The 22,499-nt window shown below is 43.2% G+C and overlaps 1 protein-coding gene across 4 annotated transcripts in view; it reads right to left on the bottom strand.

Annotated features, from left to right (window-relative positions):
- The window catches only part of LOC128702415 (roundabout homolog 3-like), a 1,608,794-nt gene that overhangs the window by 143,199 nt on the left and 1,443,096 nt on the right, over nt 1-22,499 (bottom strand). For all 4 annotated transcript variants that reach the window (XM_070102079.1, XM_070102082.1, XM_070102081.1 and 1 more), the window contains exon 8: nt 4,100-4,244. In XM_070102079.1, coding sequence (XP_069958180.1) covers nt 4,100-4,244 — 145 coding nt within the window. The remainder of the gene's footprint in view (nt 1-4,099; nt 4,245-22,499) is intronic.

Here is a 22,499-nt window from a genome sequence, read left to right as displayed (position 1 = left end):
GTGTGATGTCACCGTGGTTGTTCAATATATTTAAAGATGGGGTTGTAAGAGAAGTGAATGATAGGGTCTTTTTCAAGAGGTGTGGAGTTAAAAGATAAAGAATCGAACATAAAGTGAGAGTTGTCACAGTTGCTCTTTGCTGATGACACTGTGCTCTTGGGAGATTCTGAAGAGAAGTTGCAGAGGTTGGTGGATGAATTTGGTAGGGTATGTAAAAGAAGAAAATTAGGTTATGAGTAAGGTTATGAGGATAACAAAAAGATTAAGTGACGGAAGACTAGATATCAGATTGGAGGGAGAGAGTATGGAGGAGGTGAATGTATTCAGATATTTGGAAGTGGACGTGTCAGCGGATGGGTCTATGAAGGATGAGGTGAATCACAGAATTGATACGGGGAAAAGTGAGTGGTGCACTTAGGAGTCTGTGGAGACAAAGAACTTTGTCCTTGGAGGCAAAGAGGGGAATGTATGAGAGTATAGTTTTACCAACGCTCTTATATGGGTGTGAAGCATGGGTAATGAATGTTGCAGCGAGGAGAAGGCTGGAGGCAGTGGAGATGTCATGTCTGAGGGCAATGTGTGGTGTGAATATAATGCAGAGAATTCGTAGTTCGGAAATCAGGAGATGTGGGATTACCAAAAACTATTATCCAGAGGGCTGAGGAGGGGTTGTTGAGGTGGTTCGGACATGTAGAGATTGGAACAAAAAAGAATGACTTCGAGAGTGTATAAATCTGTAGTGCAGGGAAGGCGAGGAAGGGGTAGGCCTAGGAAGGGTTGGAGGGAGGGGGTAAAGGAGGTTTTGTGTGTGAGAGGCTTGGACTTCCAGCGGGTATGCGTGAGCGTATTTGATAGGAGTGAATTTAGACAAATGGTTTTTAATACTTGACGTGCTGTTGGAGTGTGAGCAAAGTAACATTTATGAAGGGGTTCAGGGAAACCGGCAGGCCGGACTTGAGTCCTGGAGATGGGAAGTACAGTGCCTGCACTCTGAAGGAGGGGTGTTAATGTTGCAGTTTAAAAACTGTAGTGTAAAGCACCCTTCTGGCAAGACAGTGATGGAGTGAAAGTTTTTCTTTTTTGGGCCACCCAGCATTGGTGGGAATCGGCCGATATGTTAATAAATAAATAAATAAATAAATAAATAAATAAATAAATAAATATATATATATATATATATATATATATATATATATATATATATATATATATATATAATATCGTGCCGAATAGATAAAATTGGTCAATTAGCAAGAATTCATTTAAAATAAAGTCCTTTCTAAAATTTTCTCTTACATGTTTAAAGATATATTTTTTCCATTTACTCTAATGTAAAACTTAATAATTTTGTACCCAAAGAACCTTAGAAAACTTACCTAACCTTATTATAATCGGCGCAATTTAATTTAACCTAATCCAACTATATATATTTTAGATAAGTTACAATAATTTAATAATAAACAGTGAAATATATATCTTTCGTCAGGTTCAGAATAATTTTTGCGAAATTATTGCATACACAAATTTTGGCTTGCCTTATTCAGCAAGAAGAGCGTTGCTATTTAAGCCAAAATTGCAAGTTTTACCTATTCGGCACCACACACACACAATATTTATAATGCATAATACGACGCCATGGAATAAGTTGAATAGTTTTTTTCTTTTAAAATCTCGTAGGCTACGAGTGAAAGACTAACTCGTTCTCCTCGCATCCTAGTCATAGCCACACACGGCAAATGTCTCGCAAGTTACACCAATTCCATTATTATATTCAGGGGAAAGCACTAAATCCGTGAGAATTAGAGCACTTGGAGAATGAAAGGCGACCTGGTTTATTCTGAGAGAAGGGAAGGTAGGTGTAATTTCTCAGACCATCTTGCTCTTCGCTAGCAACGAGATAACTTTCATTTGAAGGGAGCCAACGTGAAGGGAGCCAACGTGAAGGGAGCCAACTTGAAGGGCGCCAACTTGAAGGGCGCCAACTTGAAGGGCGCCAACTTGAAGGGCGCCAACTTGAAGGGCGCCAACTTGAAGGGAGCCAACTTGAAGGGCGCCAACTTGAAGGGCGCCAACTTGAAGGGAGCCAACTTGAAGGGCGCCAACTTGATAACTTCCCATACCACAAGCGTTATACGACCTCTACCGATGCAAAGCTGCACTACGAATAAAACAAATGGATCAGTTAGAATGGATAAGGATTCAATTTTATTTTCCATCTTTCATCTGCCGAGGTGTTGGACGTATTGGTTTTACATTACTGAATGATAACTCCACAGTTGAGTATTTTCTGGAGCTTAAAAAACGTGGCAAGCTTTATTATGTCATCGATTTAGGGCTTTACATACGACTTGATAAAGTTCTATTAAGAGCGAAATGCAGTCGCAGCAAAATATTGCTTTTCACCGGTGTTTTTTCCTTCTTTACTGTGGGCAGCACTTCTCGTATCGAGTTCGAGACAGTAACTGAGATTTTACTGTGAAGGCAGAAAGTGATTGTGTTTTAATCAAGAGAGTGTTCTGAGTTTAGCGTCATTATACACAAAGTTTTAAAAGTCCCCAGACGCTGGGTCACCTTAACAGCTGGAGCAGTTTAAGTGGGGTGTTCCTAAGGATGAGAACCTCGTCTCTGGGAGGTGTGCCAGTCTCCCCATCGGAAGTTTAAATGAGTGAGAACCCAGCATTTCTTTCGGCACAAATAGCAGGGATACTTTGCCTTGTCTAAATTTGCTGATACGTACGTCTGCTGAGACGGAACGAATTATGGTTTGAGTGAGATAAATACTCTGAATAGTTTTACTTTGTGATTATTTTCTATAGATTGAATTTGTTACTACAGTATCCAGCTGATAATGATAATGTGCACTTGACGTTGAAGATGTTATTGACGGAGAACGACTACGTGAGTACCAGCAGGAAGCTCGTCTGTCTTGCGTTCAGCAGTGAAGATGTTATTGACGGAGAACGACTACGTGAGTACCAGCAGGAAGCTCGTCTGTCTTGCGTTCAGCAGAGTGAAGATGTTATTGACGGAGAACGACTACGTGAGTACCAACAGGAAGCTCGTCTGTCTTGCGTTCAGCAAACAGAGGATCAAGCCTCCACCACGTCTTGCGCTGAATGACCCACATGGGTTTAGCGCTTAACATGAATAAAACGGAATATGTTCAGTTCCCTGAATACGCACACATTTCCAGTACTTTGTAAATAAAAGGAAACCAAGGTTTAAATGGCTTCGTATAATGCGGTGTGTTGGTGTAATTTTACGACTGAAGAATAATCTCTCTCTCACACCAGTGAGACAAGTGAGAGATAATGAGGGTGGGGAGGAAGGGGGGGAACTGCCATACAGGGCTAGATTTTCACTGAGGGATGTCAGCGAGGGAAGGTATGTCAGCGAGGGAGGGTGTGTCAGCGAGGGAGGGTGTGTCAGCGAGGGAGGGTGTGTCAGCGAGGGAGGGTGTGTCAGCGAGGGAAGGTGTGTCAGCGAGGGAGGGTGTGTCAGCGAGGATGTCAGCGAGGGAAGGTGTGTCAGCGAGGGAGTGTGTATCAGCGAGGGTGTCAGCGAGGGAAGGTGTGTCAGCGAGGGTGTCAGCGAGGGTGTCAGCGAGGGAAGGTGTGTCAGCGAGGGTGTGTCAGCGAGGGAAGGTATGTCAGCGAGGGAAGGTGTGTCAGCGAGGGAGTGTCAGCGAGGGTGTCAGCGAGGGGAAGGTGTGTCAGCGAGGGAGTGTCAGTGAGGGAGGGTGTGTCAGCGAGGGAGTGTGTGAGCGAGGGAAAGGTGTGTCAGCCAGGGAGAGAGTGTCAGCGAGGTAGTGTCAGCGAGGGTGTGTCAGCGAGGGAGAGTGTGTCAGCGAGGGAGTGTCAGCGAGGGAGAGTGTGTCAGCGAGGGAGTGTCAGCGAGGGAGTGTCAGCGAGGGAGGGTGTGTCAGCGAGGGAAGGTGTGCCAGCGAGGGAGTGTGTGTCAGCGAGGGAAGGTGTGTCAGCGAGGGAAGGTGTGTCAGCGAGGGAAGGTGTGTCAGCGAGGGAGGGTGTGTCAGCGAGGGAGGGTGTGTCAGCGAGGCAGACAACACAGGTGATGGAACACAACCGTGCATGTTACTCACAGGTGATCTGCAGTGCTGTGGAGGTGGTGGCAGCGTGGACGGGGATGTTAGGGTTGTGGGCTCGGCAGGTGAGGGTGGCACCGTGGTCCTCAGCCTCTGGCACCAGTGTCAGCCATGACGACGTCACCTCCCCGAGTCGCAGTGACTGTGGCAGAAAAAAAATGAATGCTTATAGGAGACGATACAGATTTTAAACCTATGAACTCCGACGCGGGAGCAGACACAACCTTGCGGAAACAGCGCCAGCTGCTCACTTTGCAAGCCAGCTGGTCCCTTTACACACCAGTTGGTCACTGAACAACACCTGGTCACACTGTACGCTAGCTGGTCACTCTAGAGTCACTAGTTTTTATCCTTGTATTCATGCGACAAATTGCCAACCTATTTATAGCCTAATTTCCTATTTAATAAGTTAACTATTTCCCTGACTGACGAACAGGTGCACACTAAGCTTGGAAAGCAACGTTTTGTTCTTCGTAGAGCTTTTATCAAGTCGATAGAGCGAAACGTTGTAATAAACTCTTGCTTTATACCTGTGTTTATTGCTGTCAACAGTACGCTTTTCCATCCATTTGTTTATACACCTGTAACCACAAGAACAGAACTTTCCTAGAGGTATCCCGTCTACGGTACTGTATCAGTCTATTATTTTAATTTCTAATGCTTTTAGCATTTTTTTAACCTCCTTTACTTTTTCCAGGGGTTGTACCACTGATTCCTCCCACTATAATCCTTTCCAGGGGTTGTACCACTGATGCCTCCCATTGTAATCCATTCCAGGGGTTGTACCACTGATGCCTCCCATTGTAATCCATTCCAGGGGTTGTACCACTGATGCCTCCCACTATAATCCTTTCCAGGGGTTGTACCACTGATGCCTCCCATTGTAATCCATTCCAGGGGTTGTACCACTGATGCCTCCCATTGTAATCCATTCCAGGGGTTGTACCACTGATGCCTCCCACTGTAATCCATTCCAGGGGTTATACCACTGATGCCTCCCACTGTAATCCATTCCAGGGGTTGTACCACTGATGCCTCCCATTGTAATCCATTCCAGGGGTTGTACCACTGATGCTTCCCACTGTAATCCATTCCAGGGATTGTACCCACTGATGCCTCCGACTGTAATCCATTCCAGGGGTTGTACCACTGATGCCTCCCACTGTAATCCATTCCAGGGGTTGTACCACTGATGCCTCCCACTGTAATCCATTCCAGGGGTTGTACCACTTATGCCTCCCACTGTAACCACATCCAGTGGTTGCTACTTTTATTTCCTCTCGCTGAAACCCATTCTAAGGGTTGTAACACATTTTTCTCCACGTTGATAGTGCTGAACATTTTTATCTGGCTCTTCAGTGTGTGTGTGTGTGTGTGTGTGTGTGTGTGTGTGTGTGTGTGTGTGTGTGTGTGTGTGTGTGTGTGTGTGTGTGTGTGTGTGTGTGTGTGTGTGTGTGTGAGAGAGAGAGAGAGGGAGATTGAGAGAAATTATTTTTTCGAATTCGCCTGTTGTGTGTGAACACTCACCTATATGCATCAATGTATATGTTGCTGTAAGGGTAGAGTCTCGGCTCCTCTCCCTGCTGCCTGTATTCTACTAACACCCAGGTACTTGGCTGTAAGCAGGTACCTGGGTGTTGGTAGACTGCTGTAGGTGGTATTCTGGGGTGTGGTAGCATACCTTAGACAATGCTGAACTTTGCAATGAACTAAGGTAAGATAACAGCTCTTAGCCTGTAAAATTGATCTGTGAAAACATAAATGCCGCTTGCTCAATTCACTTTATATTAGCCGCATGTGCGGTATTGTACACAAACTTAAAACTATACATGGAATCTGCCACCACCATTTCTTCGTCGAGGTCATTACTCCATTTCTCAACCACCCTGAGACTGAGAAATACATCCCTGCGACTTATCTATGTCCCCGAGTACCTGTTTCCCGCCTCTCAAACAGCCTGTTCCTGTCCGTGTTTTTTTCTATTTTTTGTCGCCCCTGGTCCTTCTGTCCTCCAGGATTGTTAGATTAAATTCCTTGAGCCTCTCTTCGTAGTTCATACCCCGTAGCTTTGGAACTACTCTCGTTGCATATTTCTACAATTTCTCCAGTTTCTTAACCTGCTTCCTGAAGTGTGGGTTCCATACTGGCGCTGCGTACTCCAAGATGGGCCTGGCATGTATATAAAGCGCCGGGAATGACTGAGTTTCCTGAAAGCCCCTCAGACTTTTGTGTGTGTGTGTGTGTGTGTGTGTGTGTGTGTGTGTGTGTGTGTGTGTGTGTGTGTGTGTGTGTGTGTGTGTGTGTGTGTGTGTGTGTGTGTGTGTGTCGGATGAGAATTAATGCATGTAGTATTTGAGCATGCTATTTAGCTGAGAGACAGAGACTAGTACCGTCATGGCCACCATCGTGTTGAACTATATGAATGATTAAGATCCATGGCAGTAATAGTAAAAATACACCATAAACATTGGTGTCACTAATGTTACCAAGACATTCAGGGCTCACTCTCAGATGAACTTAGAGGTTGTATTCGTATTGCTTTCAACAATTCTGTAGCACGACTCAGTGAGTAGTACTTTGGGGTAATGATGGTGGCTGTGGGTGGTGATGGGTTTGGGTAGTGATAGTGGTGGGTGGTTGTAATAGGATGATGTGGACTTTACCGCACGAGAGAGAGATGCAGACAATAGTCTACAAACCACAGGTGATCAGTGACCATACTCCTTTAAGCTTTTAACAGACTCTTGGGAATGAACTTAGAGAGGAACAAAGAAGAGAGAGAGAGTAAAGCCAGACAATGCAGGGTCCACACAAAGATGAGAGCCTCCCTGAAGCAAGTAGTACAGTGGTACAGAGAAATAGAAGTCAGTGGGGGAAAAAAAGCCAGATCATATCTGAGAAATGACTGGTGGCAGTGGAGAAATTAATAAAAAAAAAAGTGGCAAATGGGTAACAAAGAATCCAAGATTCAACCACTGATGAAGTGCCAAAAAAAATAAAAACGAAAGCATGGAAAAATCTACTTACAGTAGAAGGACGGCAAAGAACATAGAAAGAGTTAGAGCTGCTAAGGACGAATACGCAAAGTTGAGAAGAGAGGTAGAGATACTATTTGAGAATTTATAATGAGAAAGCACAAACCAGACCCAGTGTTAAATTAGACATATGTACAACTGACTATCTTTATTCTGTCGACGTTTCGCCAACCAGTGGCTTTTTTAGTGCAATACAGAAGACTAAAGAGGTATTACATACCATTGATATACAACTTTTCGGGCACAGCAACATCATGGAATCTTGGCACAGTGAACCAGTGATGCTACACAGTCACATCAGAAAGAAGATGACCGTGAACAACCAAGTGATAAGATTAAGAAAGAAAAGAGTAGATATTACTGAGATTAACCAGGTCAATAAGTAAAAATAGATTAAACAAGGTAATCATTACGAAATCCGAGACAGCAACGGAGATACGAAGATAAAGCTAGACCAGCAGAAATTGAGAAATGCTCAGAGCCTAATAATACATCACGGGTTTTGAAAAAAAGAGAGCAGCATGCATACCAGCGACAAATCCAGCTACCAGAAATAATGGAGGCCAGCGAATGTAATATTAATATTTAAGCAGGTGACGAACACGAAGCGCTCAGCTACTAATTTGCGTCTCTCAGGAATAATGTTCAAGGTAGCAGATGATTATAAAGACGTGTACTCAGCTCAAACCTTGATTTTAGACAATGTTTCGCCCAGTCTACAGAATGCCCCCCTTAAATACACATTCGGGTGAGGCTGAAACTGGAGGAAGGTAACAGTGTGAGGTTAGGTTAGAGGTGGGAGGTTTCTTGGGTTATAACGTCAACTCGTCACTATTTGATCTTCCTGTCAAGACGATTCCTCACCACCATTACTACCAGGCTTAGAGTAATTACATGATTCAAAGCCAATTCTAATTACTCTTTCAGTTTTCAATCATAATTACATAAGACAATGACAGATTACAATTATCTGCTAAGTATTTAATATTTTTTTTCAATTTAGATTTTACCAATGTTAAAATCCTTGTTAAATGTTGTAAAATTCTTGTTGATGTATCTAATTTTGTTTAATAACAATCAGCCTTGTGTCAGCAGCTGTCACTACTGTACATCAATTACGATACAGCTTCCCAAAAATAGTCAACAACAATGCTTGAATATAAGACACAATGTGCAGTCTGACTTTTTTAAGAGGGGGAGGGGAGATGTTTCGTCCATCTGGAATTTTAACAATTGCAACGAACTAATAACATCCCTGGTGGGCGAAACGTTGTCTCACTATAATTCCGTAAACCTCACATTGTGTCTTCGTAACATATTTGTCTGTATATAAAACCAGTTGAAACAATAAACTAGATTTTTATTATAATTACAGTTAAGGTAAATTAGCAATTTCAGTATTAACCCATCGAAATATATTATCACTGCCATCATTATTTAAAGTTTATTTCATTTTTTTCATTAAATTTTCATACACATTAAAAAATTTATAGTTATTTGTAAACGTATTAACATAGACAATGGTCCTTAAGCACCGAATTTCCTAATACAAGTCAGAATATCTTTAATAACAAGTATTTCCTACTGTATTATCCAGAATACATTAAGCAAATTATGATTATTTCGTAGATCCAAATATAATCATACAAGTTTACTGCTAATGGTTAAAATTATTAATGAATTGACTAATTTACATGCAAACGAACTCTTGGTCTGGCTGCCCCGACCCATCAGTCAGGGCAATAGATGCTCTGAAGCTTGCTAGCGCTCTCTCTCTCTCTCTCTCTCTCTCTTTCTTCCTTTTATGCTATATATATATATATATATATATATATATATATATATATATATATATATATATATATATATATATATATATATATATATATATATATAATGTATGTATTCACATCGGCCGTTTCCCACCAAGGCAAGGTGACCTGAAAAAGAAGAACCCTTTTCATTATCTCTCACTGTCTTGCCACTGGCCTTCACTACGTTAAAAAACTGCAACGTATCTCCACTGTACTTCTCATCTTCAGGACCCAGCTAACCGGTTTCCCTAAATCCCTTCATCAATGTTACTTTGCTCACACTCCAACAGCAAGTCGTCATAAAAACGATTTACCTCCACAAACTCCTAACACGCTCACGCACGCTTGCTGGAAGTTTAGGCCCCTTTACTCCTTCCCTCCAACTTTTCCTAGGACGACCCTCCGACCCCGCCTTCCTTCCACTACAGATTTATATGCCCTCCAAATCATTCTATTTTGTTTCATCGTCTCTAAATGCCTGAACCACCTCGACAACCCCTCCTCAGCCTTCTGGAAAATACTTCAAGTAACCCTGCACCTCCTAATCTCCTAGCTACGGATTCTCTGCATTATTCACACCGCAGAGTGTCCTGACACAAGACATCTCCACTTCCTCCAGCCTTCTTTCTGTTGCAACATTCACCATCCATTTTTCACACCCATATAAGACCGTTGAAAACACTATACTCTCATCTCATACATTCTCCTCTTTGCTTCCATAGATAACATTCTTTGTCTCCTCTCTCATCCCCCCGATCCACAAATGTTCATGGTGTGTATATTTTAAGATCCCTCAAAGCCATGTAATCCATTATCTCGAGTGGATGTGGCAATATGATCACAACTGGTGACGCTGATACAACCTTGACACAGAAGTGATGGTGGTTGAATTATCTTACCGTAAGCTCCGTGGCTGAGTAGTTATGATGCTGGGCCTGCTAAACTCCTGGACCACAGTGTGTGTAGGTTGGAATCCTGCTGTGAACTGAGATAATGTTACATATATATTCATTCATTCTCTGTTTCTTAATGGGTCTTGCTCTCTCAGCCACTTACCACTTGCATATTCCTTCTTCCATTACGCTCGAGTAATGTTCCAAACACAGCTGTTTTTCCTTACAGCTTTTGTATAACCAGGAATCTTATGTATTCTAATTTTCACCTTCTAGAGCCGTTCTAAAGGAGCATCAACCTTTGTTTCACAATACCCATAATTTTCAACACGGGTATTTTTTTTTTCAATTCCGTCCAATATCTAAACACTAACGAGTGAGCGACTGTCTTTTCTGTGGCCAATTCCAAAAAATTGGTGCAAATTCTATTTGAGTAAATTTTGGTGCACATCACAGAAGAAATGCAAACGGAATTTAATTCTCTTTCGTTCTCTACAATAAAATTTGCATGTTATTTTGATTTTCAGGCTGCGGCAGCGGGCGCAGGTGGGTCGCGCCGGCCAATATGCAGTTAACTGGAAATTTCATAATCTTTCTGACACTTTTCCATCCGGCAGTTTAATATATTCGTTTGATTTGTGATCAGTGTTTCACCGTGTCACTTAACCGGCGACCAGACTGTCATGTCACCTTTCAGCCTGGGTGTGTGGGGGATTGTTCCCACCTTGCTGTGTCTGAGGGAGACTGTTCCCACCTTGCTGTGTCTGAGGGAGACTGTTCCCACCTTGCTGTGTCTGAGGGAGACTGTTCCCACCTTGCTGTGTCTGAGGGAGACTGTTCCCACCTTGCTGTGTCTGAGGGAGACTGTTCCCACCTTGCTGTGTCTGAGGGAGACTGTTCCCACCTTGCTGTGTCTGAGGGAGACTGTTCCCACCTTGCTGTGTCTGAGGGAGACTGTTCCCACCTTGCTGTGTCTGAGGGAGACTGTTCCCACCTTGCTGTGTCTGAGGGAGACTGTTCCCACCTTGCTGTGTCTGAGGGAGACTGTTCCCACCTTGCTGTGTCTGAGGGAGACTGTTCCCACCTTGCTGTGTCTGAGGGAGACTGTTCCCACCTTGCTGTGTCTGAGGGAGACTGTTCCCACCTTGCTGTGTCTGAGGGAGACTGTTCCCACCTTGCTGTGTCTGAGGGAGACTGTTCCCACCTTGCTGTGTCTGAGGGAGACTGTTCCCACCTTGCTGTGTCTGAGGGAGACTGTTCCCACCTTGCTGTGTCTGAGGGAGACTGTTCCCACCTTGCTGTGTCTGAGGGAGACTGTTCCCACCTTGCTGTGTCTGAGGGAGACTGTTCCCACCTTGCTGTGTCTGAGGGAGACTGTTCCCACCTTGCTGTGTCTGAGGGAGACTGTTCCCACCTTGCTGTGTCTGAGGGAGACTGTTCCCACCTTGCTGTGTCTGAGGGAGACTGTTCCCACCTTGCTGTGTCTGAGGGAGACTGTTCCCACCTTGCTGTGTCTGAGGGAGACTGTTCCCACCTTGCTGTGTCTGAGGGAGACTGTTCCCACCTTCCTGTGTCTGAGGGAGACTGTTCCCACCTTCCTGTGTCTGAGGGAGACTGTTCCCACCTTGCTGTGTCTGAGGGAGACTGTTCCCACCTTGCTGTGTCTGAGGGAGACTGTTCCCACCTTCCTGTGTCTGAGGGAGACTGTTCCCACCTTCCTGTGTCTGAGGGAGACTGTTCCCACCTTCCTGTGTCTGAGGGAGACTGTTCCCACCTTCCTGTGTCTGAGGGAGACTGTTCCCACCTTCCTGTGTCTGAGGGAGACTGTTCCCACCTTCCTGTGTCTGAGGGAGACTGTTCCCACCATGCTGCGTCTGTGGGGGACTGTTCCCACCTTGCTGTGTCTGGGGGAGACTGTTCCCACCTTGCTCTGTCTGGGGGAAATTGTTCCCACCTTGCTGTGTCTGGGGGGAATTGTTCCCACCTTGCTGTGTCTGGGGGGAATTGTTCCCATCTTGCTGTGTCTGGGGGGAATTGTTCCCATCTTGCTGTGTCTGGGCGGAATTGTTCCCATCTTGCTGTGTCTAGGCGGAATTGTTCCCACCTTGCTGTGTCTGGGGGGGAATTGTTCCTACCTTGCTGTGTCTGGGGGGAATTGTTCCTACCTTGCTGTGTCTGGGGGACTGTTCCCACCTTGCTGTGTCTGTGGGGACTGTTCCCACCTTGCTGTGTCTGTGGGGACTGTTCCCACCTTGCTGTGTCTGGGGGGAATTGTTCCCACCTTGCTGTGTCTGGGGGGAATTGTTCCCACCTTGCTGTGTCTGGGGAATTGTTCCCACCTTGCTGTGTCTGGGGGAATTGTTCCCACCATGCTGTGTCTGGGGGAATTGTTCCCACCATGCTGTGTCTGGGGGAATTGTTCCCACCATGCTGTGTCTGGGGGGATAGTTCCCACCTTGCTGTGTCTGGGGGAACTGTTCCCACCTTGCTGTGTCTGGGGGGATTGTTCCCACCTTGCTGTGTCTGGGGGGATTGTTCCCACTTTGCTGTGTCTGGGGGGAACTGTTCCCACCTTGCTGTGTCTGGGGGGAATTATTCCCACCTTGCTGTGTCTGGGGGAATTGTTCCCGCCTTACTGTGTCTTTGGGGAATTGTTCCCACCTTGCTGTGTCTGGGGAGAATTGTTCCCACCTTGCTGTGTCTGGGGGAATTGTTCCCACCTTGTTGTGTCTGGGGGGAATTGTTCGCACCTTGCTGTGTCTGGGGGGAATTGTTCCCACCATGCTGTGTCTGGGGGAATTGTTCTCACCTTGCTGTGTCTGGGGGATAGTTCATACGTTTCTGTGTCTGGGAGAACTGTTCCCACCTTGCTGTGTCTGGGGGAATTGCTCCCACCTTGCTGTGTCTGGGGGGAATTGTTCCCACCTTGCTATGTCTGGGGGGAATTGTTCCCACCTTGCTGTATCTGGGGGAATTGGTCCCACCTTGCTGTGTCTGGGGGAATTGTTCCCACCATGCTGTGTCTGGGGGGAATTGTTCCCACCTTGCTGTGTCTGGGGGGAATTGTTCCCGCCTTACTGTGTCTTTGGGGAATTGTTCCCACCTTGCTGTGTCTGGGGAGAATTGTTCCCACCTTGCTGTGTCTGGGGGAATTGTTCCCACCTTGTTGTGTCTGGGGGGAATTGTTCGCACCTTGCTGTGTCTGGGGGGAATTGTTCCCACCATGCTGTGTCTGGGGGAATTGTTCTCACCTTGCTGTGTCTGGGGGATAGTTCATACGTTTCTGTGTCTGGGAGAACTGTTCCCACCTTGCTGTGTCTGGGGGAATTGCTCCCACCTTGCTGTGTCTGGGGGGAATTGTTCCCACCTTGCTGTGTCTGGGGGGAATTGTTCCCACCTTGCTGTATCTGGGGGAATTGGTCCCACCTTGCTGTGTCTGGGGGAATTGTTCCCACCTTGCTGTGTCTGGGGGGAATTGTTCCCACCTTGCTGTGTCTGGGGGGAATTGTTCCCACCTTGCTGTGTCTGGGGGGAATTGTTCCCACCTTGCTGTGTCTGGGGGGAATTGTTCCCACCTTGTTGTGTCTGGGGGAAATTGTTCCCTCCTTGCTGTGTCTCTGGGGGAATTGTTCCCACCTTGCTGTGTCTAGGGGGAATTGTTCCCACCTTGCTGTGTCTGGGCGGAATTGTTCCCACCTTGCTGTGTCTGGGGGGAATTGTTCCCACCTTGCTGTGTCTGGGGGGAATTGTTCCCACCTTACTGTGTCTGGGGGGAATTGTTCCCACCTTGCTGTGTCTGGGGGGAATTGTTCCCACCTTGCTGTATCTGGGGGGAATTGTTCCCACCTTGCTGTATCTGGGGGGAATTGTTCCCACCTTGCTGTGTCTGGGGGGATTGTTCCCACCTTGCTGTGTCTTGGGGGAATTGTTCCCATCTTGCTGTGTCTTGGGGGAATTGTTCCCACCTTGCTGTGTCTTGGGGGAATTGTTCCCACCTTGCTGTGTCTTGCGGGATTGTTCCCACCTTGCTGTGTCTGGGGGATTGTTCCCACCTTGCTCTGTCTGGGGGGAATTGTTCCCACCTTGCTCTGTCTGGGGGATTGTTCCCACCTTGCTGTGTCTGGGGGAATTCTTCCCACCTCGGTGTTTGTGGGGCTATGGAGGGGTGTGGGTGTGCATTCACTCCTCTGGGGGGGGGGAGAGTTTTCAGGCTTATGTACTCCATTTCATGAGGGGTTGACTGTGGGTATGGGGGTTGAACTCTAGCTGCCAACCTCACTCTTTTACCTTCCCTTGATTGGTTATATTTACTCTGCAAGAGCTCTGTCAAGCCGGCTTGACAACAGCTCTGTATTTGGTAGGTAAGACACATAGGCAACATTTAGGCAACTTTATTCCGAAACGTATCGCCTACACAGTAGGCTTCTTCAGTCGAAACGTTTCAGCAATAAAGAAACCTGACTTGCACGTGTCTTATTCATCAGCTGGTCGGTATTTTTACCTTTTCAACATAGCTAAGATATCCTTTGCTGCACAACGATAACTTAATCTACTTAAAACCTTAATTTTTAAAGGCAAGGACTCGGTCAGATGACCAAAAACTCCAACGCGGGTCATCATCTAAGACCCGCGTTAGGAAACACTTGTCCTGTTTCCTGACGAACCTTACCCAACCTATACAACGTTTCGGTTAAAGAAGACTTAGTGAAAAGCTCACCCTGGTGCGAGTAGTTTTGCTCCTACGGGATCCATAATCCCTGCTTCTTAATCTATGATTGATCAGCTTCTAGCACCACTTCTCCTATCCCTCTACAGCTCTTTCTAGCGCCCCGTGCGACTCCTTTGTTCATTCCACTTCCCCTCTGTTTCCCCTCACTATGTTCCCCTCGTGTCTAATAGCCTGTTATTGTTCACCCTCTCGATATCACTAGTTGCAGATTTAAAATTAGATTAGACGTGTGTGTGGGAATGGCTGGTTGAGAGCTGCGCCTGTCTATAGTGAGCCAATAGGCCTACTGCCGCAATAGTAGTAGTAATAGAATAAAAAGGCACAATACCATGACTGGAACTATACACAAATAACTCGGTCCAAGTCCGACCGAAATGTCGTTGTAAGTTTCTTTCTCCTGTGTGCAGGTTATTTGTATCAAGACTATCAAGACTCCATCAAGACTGTATCAAGACCTCATCAAGACTGCATGTAGCAGTAGTAAAATTAAGTATACTGAGATAAAAATTAAATCTCAGAGGGATGAACCAGCTATGGCTATCTTCACTCTCGCAGTATTTTGCTGTTCTTGTATCTTGTATGTCGTAATAATATCTCCTTTAGATATTCGCTCTTTTAGTGGTGTGGTGCTCTTGGCGGAGGGATTACCCCTAAAGTGCCTTGATGCCAGTGAAGGGCTCCTGATCCAAGGAAGTGGGCCAGTCCTCTTGGATCAAACCTGATTGACTCATTCCCCAAGCGTTGTTTTCCCTGCGGATTTACCGCTTCCTCCCTCTTCCCCCGACAATAAAACTGACAGAGGGTCAGTAATGTATTGTCCCCTGACACCAACACTCCGTAGTCAACTCTGTAGATACACGAATAACCCTCACATAGGAGAGAGGAGCTTACGACGACGTTTCGGTCCGAAAAGGACCAGTTTGACTTTGTAAATGGTCCAAGTCTGACCGTAACGTCGTGGTAAGCTCCACTCTCCTATGTGCGGGTTATTTGTGTATTGTTTCAGTCACGGTATTGTACCTTTGTGTTTTCACACTTAAGGTTAGGTTAGATTTGCCAGGAAACAGCACAACGAGAGTCTAAAGATGACCAGAAGTTGCAGTGGCAGGTCATCTGACCGAAACCTTCCACTGGCTTACCAGTCCACTCCTTTAAAATTTAAGATACGAACTTCAACCCTTTTATTTTTACAAACACTACGCGGAGACATTATAGCGCATTAAGGTGAGCTAAAACCTATTATATAACTAAGTTATATTTCCATACATTACTGTAACGTTTATAATAAATTTATATAATATCTTCATTGGTTTAATTTGCACAGTTTGATTTGTTGGAGCTTTGACCAATTACACCCTCCAGTTAATGAAGATAATAGGCCTTAAGCCTATTTATAGCTTATCAATTCATGGTAACGCTGGTTTAATCCCGGTGCAAAATCTTTATAAACAGTGTCTCTGTTTTGATTTCCACCCAATACTTCCGTGTTTTTGTAGCTGTGTAACAGATGACGAGAACTGGAATAAAATATCGACACAATGGAAACAGTGTAATGATATCCTTTATTGGCAACGTTTCGTCCATGCAGTCCGCCTGAAAATAAACACAGTTGGGTGAAACGTTATTAAGGTTCTCATTATACTGCGTCTGTGTTCGTTTCAACCTGACAGTGTAACAGATGCGAAAGACAGGACCTTCTTGCTCTAAATATTTTTTTCGGTTATAGGCTACTTATCTCTGGAGGAATCTTAACCTAGCATAATCCAACAAAATAATAAGGCTCTTGTTCCACGAAGGATTTTTCTTATGTTAGGACCCTCAGCAGGACACTAACACCCAGGTATCCTATCACTGTTAGGTAAATGCAGGGAGAAGATACAAGTAGGCTTCCCCATACAGTCTAACGACCTCTAGGATACCGGGCTTGTATTATAGAGATTCCACACACTACTAAACTGCTCTGGATATATGCGTTACACAAAACCCATAAACCTCCTATAACAATGCGACCTATCACTGTAAATATAAGTAGTGTTTTATTTACACAACTCCAAATTTAAGTCGATGACGTGACTGCATCCAAAAGTTTGTCTCACTTCAGAACAACCTCACTGAAATTGAGGCTTCCATATAATTTGCATTCGAAGAAGAATGCAAGAACACGTCTTCCTTGATGTCTAGATTGACAGTGTCTAATACAATTTAATGATTATCGGAAGCATACAAATCAGAATGACCTCGTTAATTCCCGTCACTATGATACGAACAGAAAACGAGGAGTGCTTATAGGTTTTCCCAAGAGTAAACAGGATCTGCGATTCTGAATTCTTAAAAGATGAATGCCATACTGTTTTTTAGATTTTTTCCCCCTTTTCATTTTGTTCGTGACTGCAGGCACAGGACAATCAACATCCCCAGCTTTCCAAAAATACATAAAGGATAGAAACAGTTTTATCTTTCCCAATCACAATGCCCCAGCCATCTCTCCAAGCTACTTTCCAAAAGCAACAATATAGGTGCTACTTTCCAAAAGCAACAATATAGGTGCTACTTTCCAAAAGCAACAATATAGGTGCTACTTTCCAAAAGCAACAATATAGGTGCTACTTTCCAAAAGCAACAATATAGGTGCTACTTTCCAAAAGCAACAATATAGGTGCTACTTTCCAAAAGCAACAATATAGGTGCTACTTTCCAAAAGCAACAATATAGGTGCTACTTTCCAAAAGCAACAATATAGGTGCTACTTTCCAAAAGCAACAATATAGGTGCTATTTTCCAAAAGCAACAATATAGGTGTCATTTTTTCCACCAAGATCAGTGAAGTAGCCACAACCTACAATATCTGCCAGGACACAGTGAAAGCTGCTTCTACGTAATTTCCTGCATGGTGCGTAGTAAGATCTACATTGGGAAACCTCTACGAGCAAGGAAACAAATTAGCATCAGTATAATAATTCTTGTGTCATGAACCTTGATAATCATACTCCGATTAGGAAATGGTTCAAGATTAAACTGTTCATCAAGGAAAGTGAAAAATACTGGAGAAAATGTCTGGAATCTGCCTTGATGGCCGCCACCGACACCATTGTCCCCGAAAGGAGGTCAGCTTTCAATTAGACTAATCTCTGGTACATTCCTTCCTCCACTGAAATCAGGATAACATAATTACCCTCACCTATAATAGTTTTTTTAACCTCGCTGTCCATATATATGTCGTGCTGAATAGGTAAAACTTGCTATTTTGGCCTAAATAGCAACGCTCTTCTTGCCGAATAAGGCAAGCGAAAATTTGTGTATGAAATAATTTCGCAAAAATCGTTCTGAATCTAACGAAAAAATATATATTTCATTGTTTATTATTATTAAATTGTAAACTTATCTAAAATATATTTAGTTTTGAATTTGGCTAAAATAAATTGCGCTTGTTATAACAAGGTTAGGTTAGTTTTCTAAGGTTTTAATACAAAATTATTAATTTTTACATTAATATAAATGAAAAAAAAATGTCTTTGAACGTATAATAGAAAATTTTAGGACTTCATTTTAAACGAGTTCTTGCTAATTGACCAGTTTTTACATGTTCTGCACGACCTATATTATATATATATATATATATATATATATATATATATTTATATATATATATATATATATATAATTATATTATATATATATATATCGGCAGCCAAATTAAAAAAAAAAAACCTAACGTAATAGGTGGGGGTAATTATGTTACCCTGATTTTTAAATAAGTTTTATATAAATATATATGTATGCTTATGTTTTCTACGATAATTAGCTTGATAAAGATTGTGTGAAGGAAACATTATTACAGTGTTCTCTATTACTTTTGTGTCTGTCTATTGTATCAGTTCTTTGTACATACAATTATAAACCAAGCATTTTACCACTGAGTTACGGCGTGCTCTTATTGCTCTCAAGTCTAAAGACATGTTAGGTTGTAAAGTTCTCGCCTCACCTAGCACCTGCTCAAAGATTTTTACAATGTGTGATTTTGGTGCTTCTGGTCTGTAGATTTTTACCACCGCTCTGTTGTCTTATACCTGCAGTTCTCTTTATTTATAGGGCTTCTGGGATGTTACCTAAACAAACGTTTGCTCCAAAGTACCCTGCTTCACCTTGTGGTATTTTGTATGTCAGTGTTAGTATATTATAATCATGGGGGGGGGGGGAGCTAAATCCGCAGGATTGTACAGCGCATGTGGGGGGGGGATGGAAGGTATTCAGACTCAATTCAGGGAACTGGAGCACAGATCCAATTCTCTAGATCAAGAGCCCCTCACCAGCGTCAAGGAACCTCCCTTGAGGGGCAGTGTTAGTACAGAGTTCCCGGAGTAGAGTCCCACCTGAGGACAGGGATATGCTAACGATGAATATTTTGTGATATTTGTATTATTTATGCTAATTCCTGCTTACAGGGTTAGCGCTTTAAAATGAATAATATTATTTTTCTCATTAAATCAGCCTGCTTATTAATTATGCATTAATAATAATAATGCATAAGAAGGATGATTTAATGAGAAAAATAATCAGTCTCTCATCCTCTCATGGTATTGACTGAATTGCTAAAAAGAAATTCGGAGGAGCATAATTCATTGCAGTCTGCTTCCTAGTCCGGGCTAGGTAGGTCCTTCTCAAACACAAGCCTTCTCACTCTTATATTTGTCCAGCCTATTTGTACAGTTACTATGATTTTAGCAGATTATTTTACTCGTCTACAACTGTACAGCTAAACTAAACCTTTTCTATGTTCCTTCAAAAGCTGAATTTATCCAACTTAAAACACTTGTTCAGAGTTCTTTGTTAGATATCAAGGAAGAGGTAACACGAAAAAAAAAAAACTGATTCAAACGTATCATAATGGGAACCTTAACTGTTAAGTTTCGCTTGGAGATCAAGCTTTTGTTTTTTTTACTTTTATAGAGAATATATATACATGGTAAGCAGTTATATATAGTCGGGTATTTAAAATTTTTAAGTGTATAAAGAATTCAAGGTAAGCGGAGGTATACAGTCGGGAGAGCAGGTGACGAGGTGCGAACCCGAACAAATCGGTTAAAAAAAAAAGGCAAATGTTTGCCAGCAAAGAAATAGCCACGAAGGCGTTCACTTACAACATCTGTATGGAACCATTTCAGTACTAGGGCCATGTATTTGAAGTTATCAAGGTGCAAGCACTGAAATGCTTTCAATAAAGGTGTCTTAAGTGAATATATCCACGTCCATTTTCCCGGCTTGTCAGGTCAGGAGGGCGGTGTGTACTGAGGAGCCTGTGAATGAGGGGCCCTGTCCACTTGAAACTTCTAGTTCAGAGTAATGGGATCTGTGGTATGAGAGCAGAGTGAAGACAGTGTTCACTGTGTGTGTGTGGGGGGGGGGCCTTACGCATCTCTACTTATTATTATTAATACATTCAGAAATAACTCCACAAAGGTTATAGCTCTGCACAACTCTACAAAGAACGAAACGTTGTCCCAATTAAAGATTGATGCGCAGTTTGCTTTATGTAACAGAGGTTCGTCAGTCACAGCAGACGAACTCCCTCACCCACCTCAAAGGGATACCTAACGCCATTTTCGAACCCATGTTCACATCAAGTCACTATCTGCCTCTCACACCTCAGTTGTATTCCTACATTTGCATGTAAATTAGACAATGAGGTTTAAGGCATTTTACCTTGAATCCAGTGACCATTATTCATTATCCATTACCAAGACTTGTACTTAAATTAGGTAATTACTGCTCTGCTGTTCACTGTCCTCTCCCCTCCAGTGCCATTTCAGTAATCGAGTAACACTGTACAAGTTATACATTTTTACTTACGAAACGTTTTGCCTACACGGAAGGTTTCTTCAGTCGAATACAGAGATGACAAAATATGGAGAGAACAGAAGCTGTGGAGGGGCATAGATATGATCAATCCAACAACCTTGTAGTGGTAGTTTTAAGGTGGTCAGTCCCTCAGCCTGGGGAAAGTTTCCGAGATGCTTCCTTGCTTCCCTCCAGATTTGTATTGCAATGAATAAAAGGGAGAACTGTAAGTATAAAGACGAACGCAAGTTGCTGAAGAGGCTTTTGTGATAATATTTCGCTCTGTGTAGAGCTTTATCAGTCATTACTTGAGAAAGCTCTACACAAACCCTAAACCTGTATGGGTCATGGTATGTTGCAGTGCTAAGGTGCAAAATGTCTTGGTCTTCAATTGCTTTTTCTATTATTGTTCAAGGGCAAAGGAATTTAAATGCTACGGCACCCTTGATGCCGGTGCAGGGCTCTTGATCCATGTAGCCAGACTTATCCTCACCTTGAATCCATCCTGAATACCTCATATCCCCCAAGGCACTCAATAACCCTTTAATTCAAATAAATCAGTGTGTTTACAGAGGAAAAATATCTTCTCCGAGCATAGGCTGTTCCAGCGTGAGTCTAATAATCCACGTCATCAAAACAGTCGTTAAGCTGCCATTAAGAGGGTAACTACGTTCTCCCAGAATCAATTTAACACTATATGTGTTCAGGAAATAAGTACAGTTGTTGCAATAGCTTTCATTGAAGGGTTTACGAGGCTAGAGTTCAGTGTCGAGTCTGAGCAACAATGTTGATGAGAGCGGAATTAAGCCTAGCGTAAGGAATACCATTTATCAAGCGTAGAATTATCAGTTTAAAGTTACAGGGGCAGACCTATGATCGTGGTGTCCTGTCTTCACTGACTGTAGTTACAAGTGTACAACTACTGTATGCTGGACTGCTGTATGATATATAATGTTTGTAGTTACAGTTGTAAAACTGTATGACCGTTTTCAATGATTATAGTTACAGGTATAAACTTACTGTATGTAGTCCTACATACAGTAATCCTACATACACTTGTAACTACTGAATCTAGTTACAAGTGTAGAACTACTGAAAGTAGGACTGCTGTATGATCGTCTTCAGTACTTGTAGTTCAAGCAGACCTATACTGGTAGTGTCTTGTCTTCAGTGCTTGGGAGAGACCGCTTTAGTTAACCAGACTATGGGAGAGAAAGTTTCAGTTAACCAGACTATGGGAGAGAAAGTTTCAGTTAACCAGACTATGGGAGAGAAAGTTTCAGTTAACCAGACTATGGGAGAGAAAGTTTCAGTTAACCAGACTATGGGAGAGAAAGTTTGTTAACCAACCTATGGGAGAAAAAGTTTGTTAACCAACCTATGGGAGAGAAAGTTTCAGTTAACCAGACTATGGGAGAGAAAGTTTCAGTTAACCAGACTATGGGAGAGAAAGTTTCAGTTAACCAGATTATGGGAGAGAAAGTTTGTTAACCAAACTATGGGAGTGAAAGTTTGTTAACCAGACTATGGGAGAGAAAGTTTCAGTTAACCAGACTATGGGAGAGAAAGTTTCAGTTAACCAGATTATGGGAGAGAAAGTTTCAGTTAACCAGACTATGGGAGAGAAAGTTTGTTAACCAAACTATGGGAGAGAAAGTTTGTTAACCAGACTATGGGAGAAAGTTTGTTAACCAAACTATGGGAGAGAAAGTTTGTTAACCAGACTATGGGAGAGAAAGTTTCAGTTAACCAGACCATGGGAGAGAAAGTTTGTTAACCAGACCATGGGAGAGAAAGTTTCAGTTAATCAGACCATGGGAGAGAAAGTTTCAGTTAACCAGACAAAAATTTGCTTCAGAAGAAAAGTTCTTTCCATCTTTAAAAGCATTCAGTCTTTGTTATTTAAGTCTGTAATTAACACTCGTGTGTCGATCGAGTGTTTTTGTAACAGATCTGAAGAAATTTACCTAAAAATTGGTATAGGCGATACAATTTCAATTAAAAACGGGTTACGCAAAAAATGTAAGAAAATAATGGAATTTTTTGTTTGGCCATTGTCAACTATCACGTCTCCATGAACACACACACGCG

This window comes from Cherax quadricarinatus, chromosome 80, assembly GCF_038502225.1.
Source record: "Cherax quadricarinatus isolate ZL_2023a chromosome 80, ASM3850222v1, whole genome shotgun sequence".
NCBI classification, from domain to species: domain Eukaryota; kingdom Metazoa; phylum Arthropoda; class Malacostraca; order Decapoda; family Parastacidae; genus Cherax; species Cherax quadricarinatus.
The sequence above is the reverse complement of the archived record's forward strand: the minus strand, read 5'-3'. Positions and strand labels throughout refer to the sequence as shown.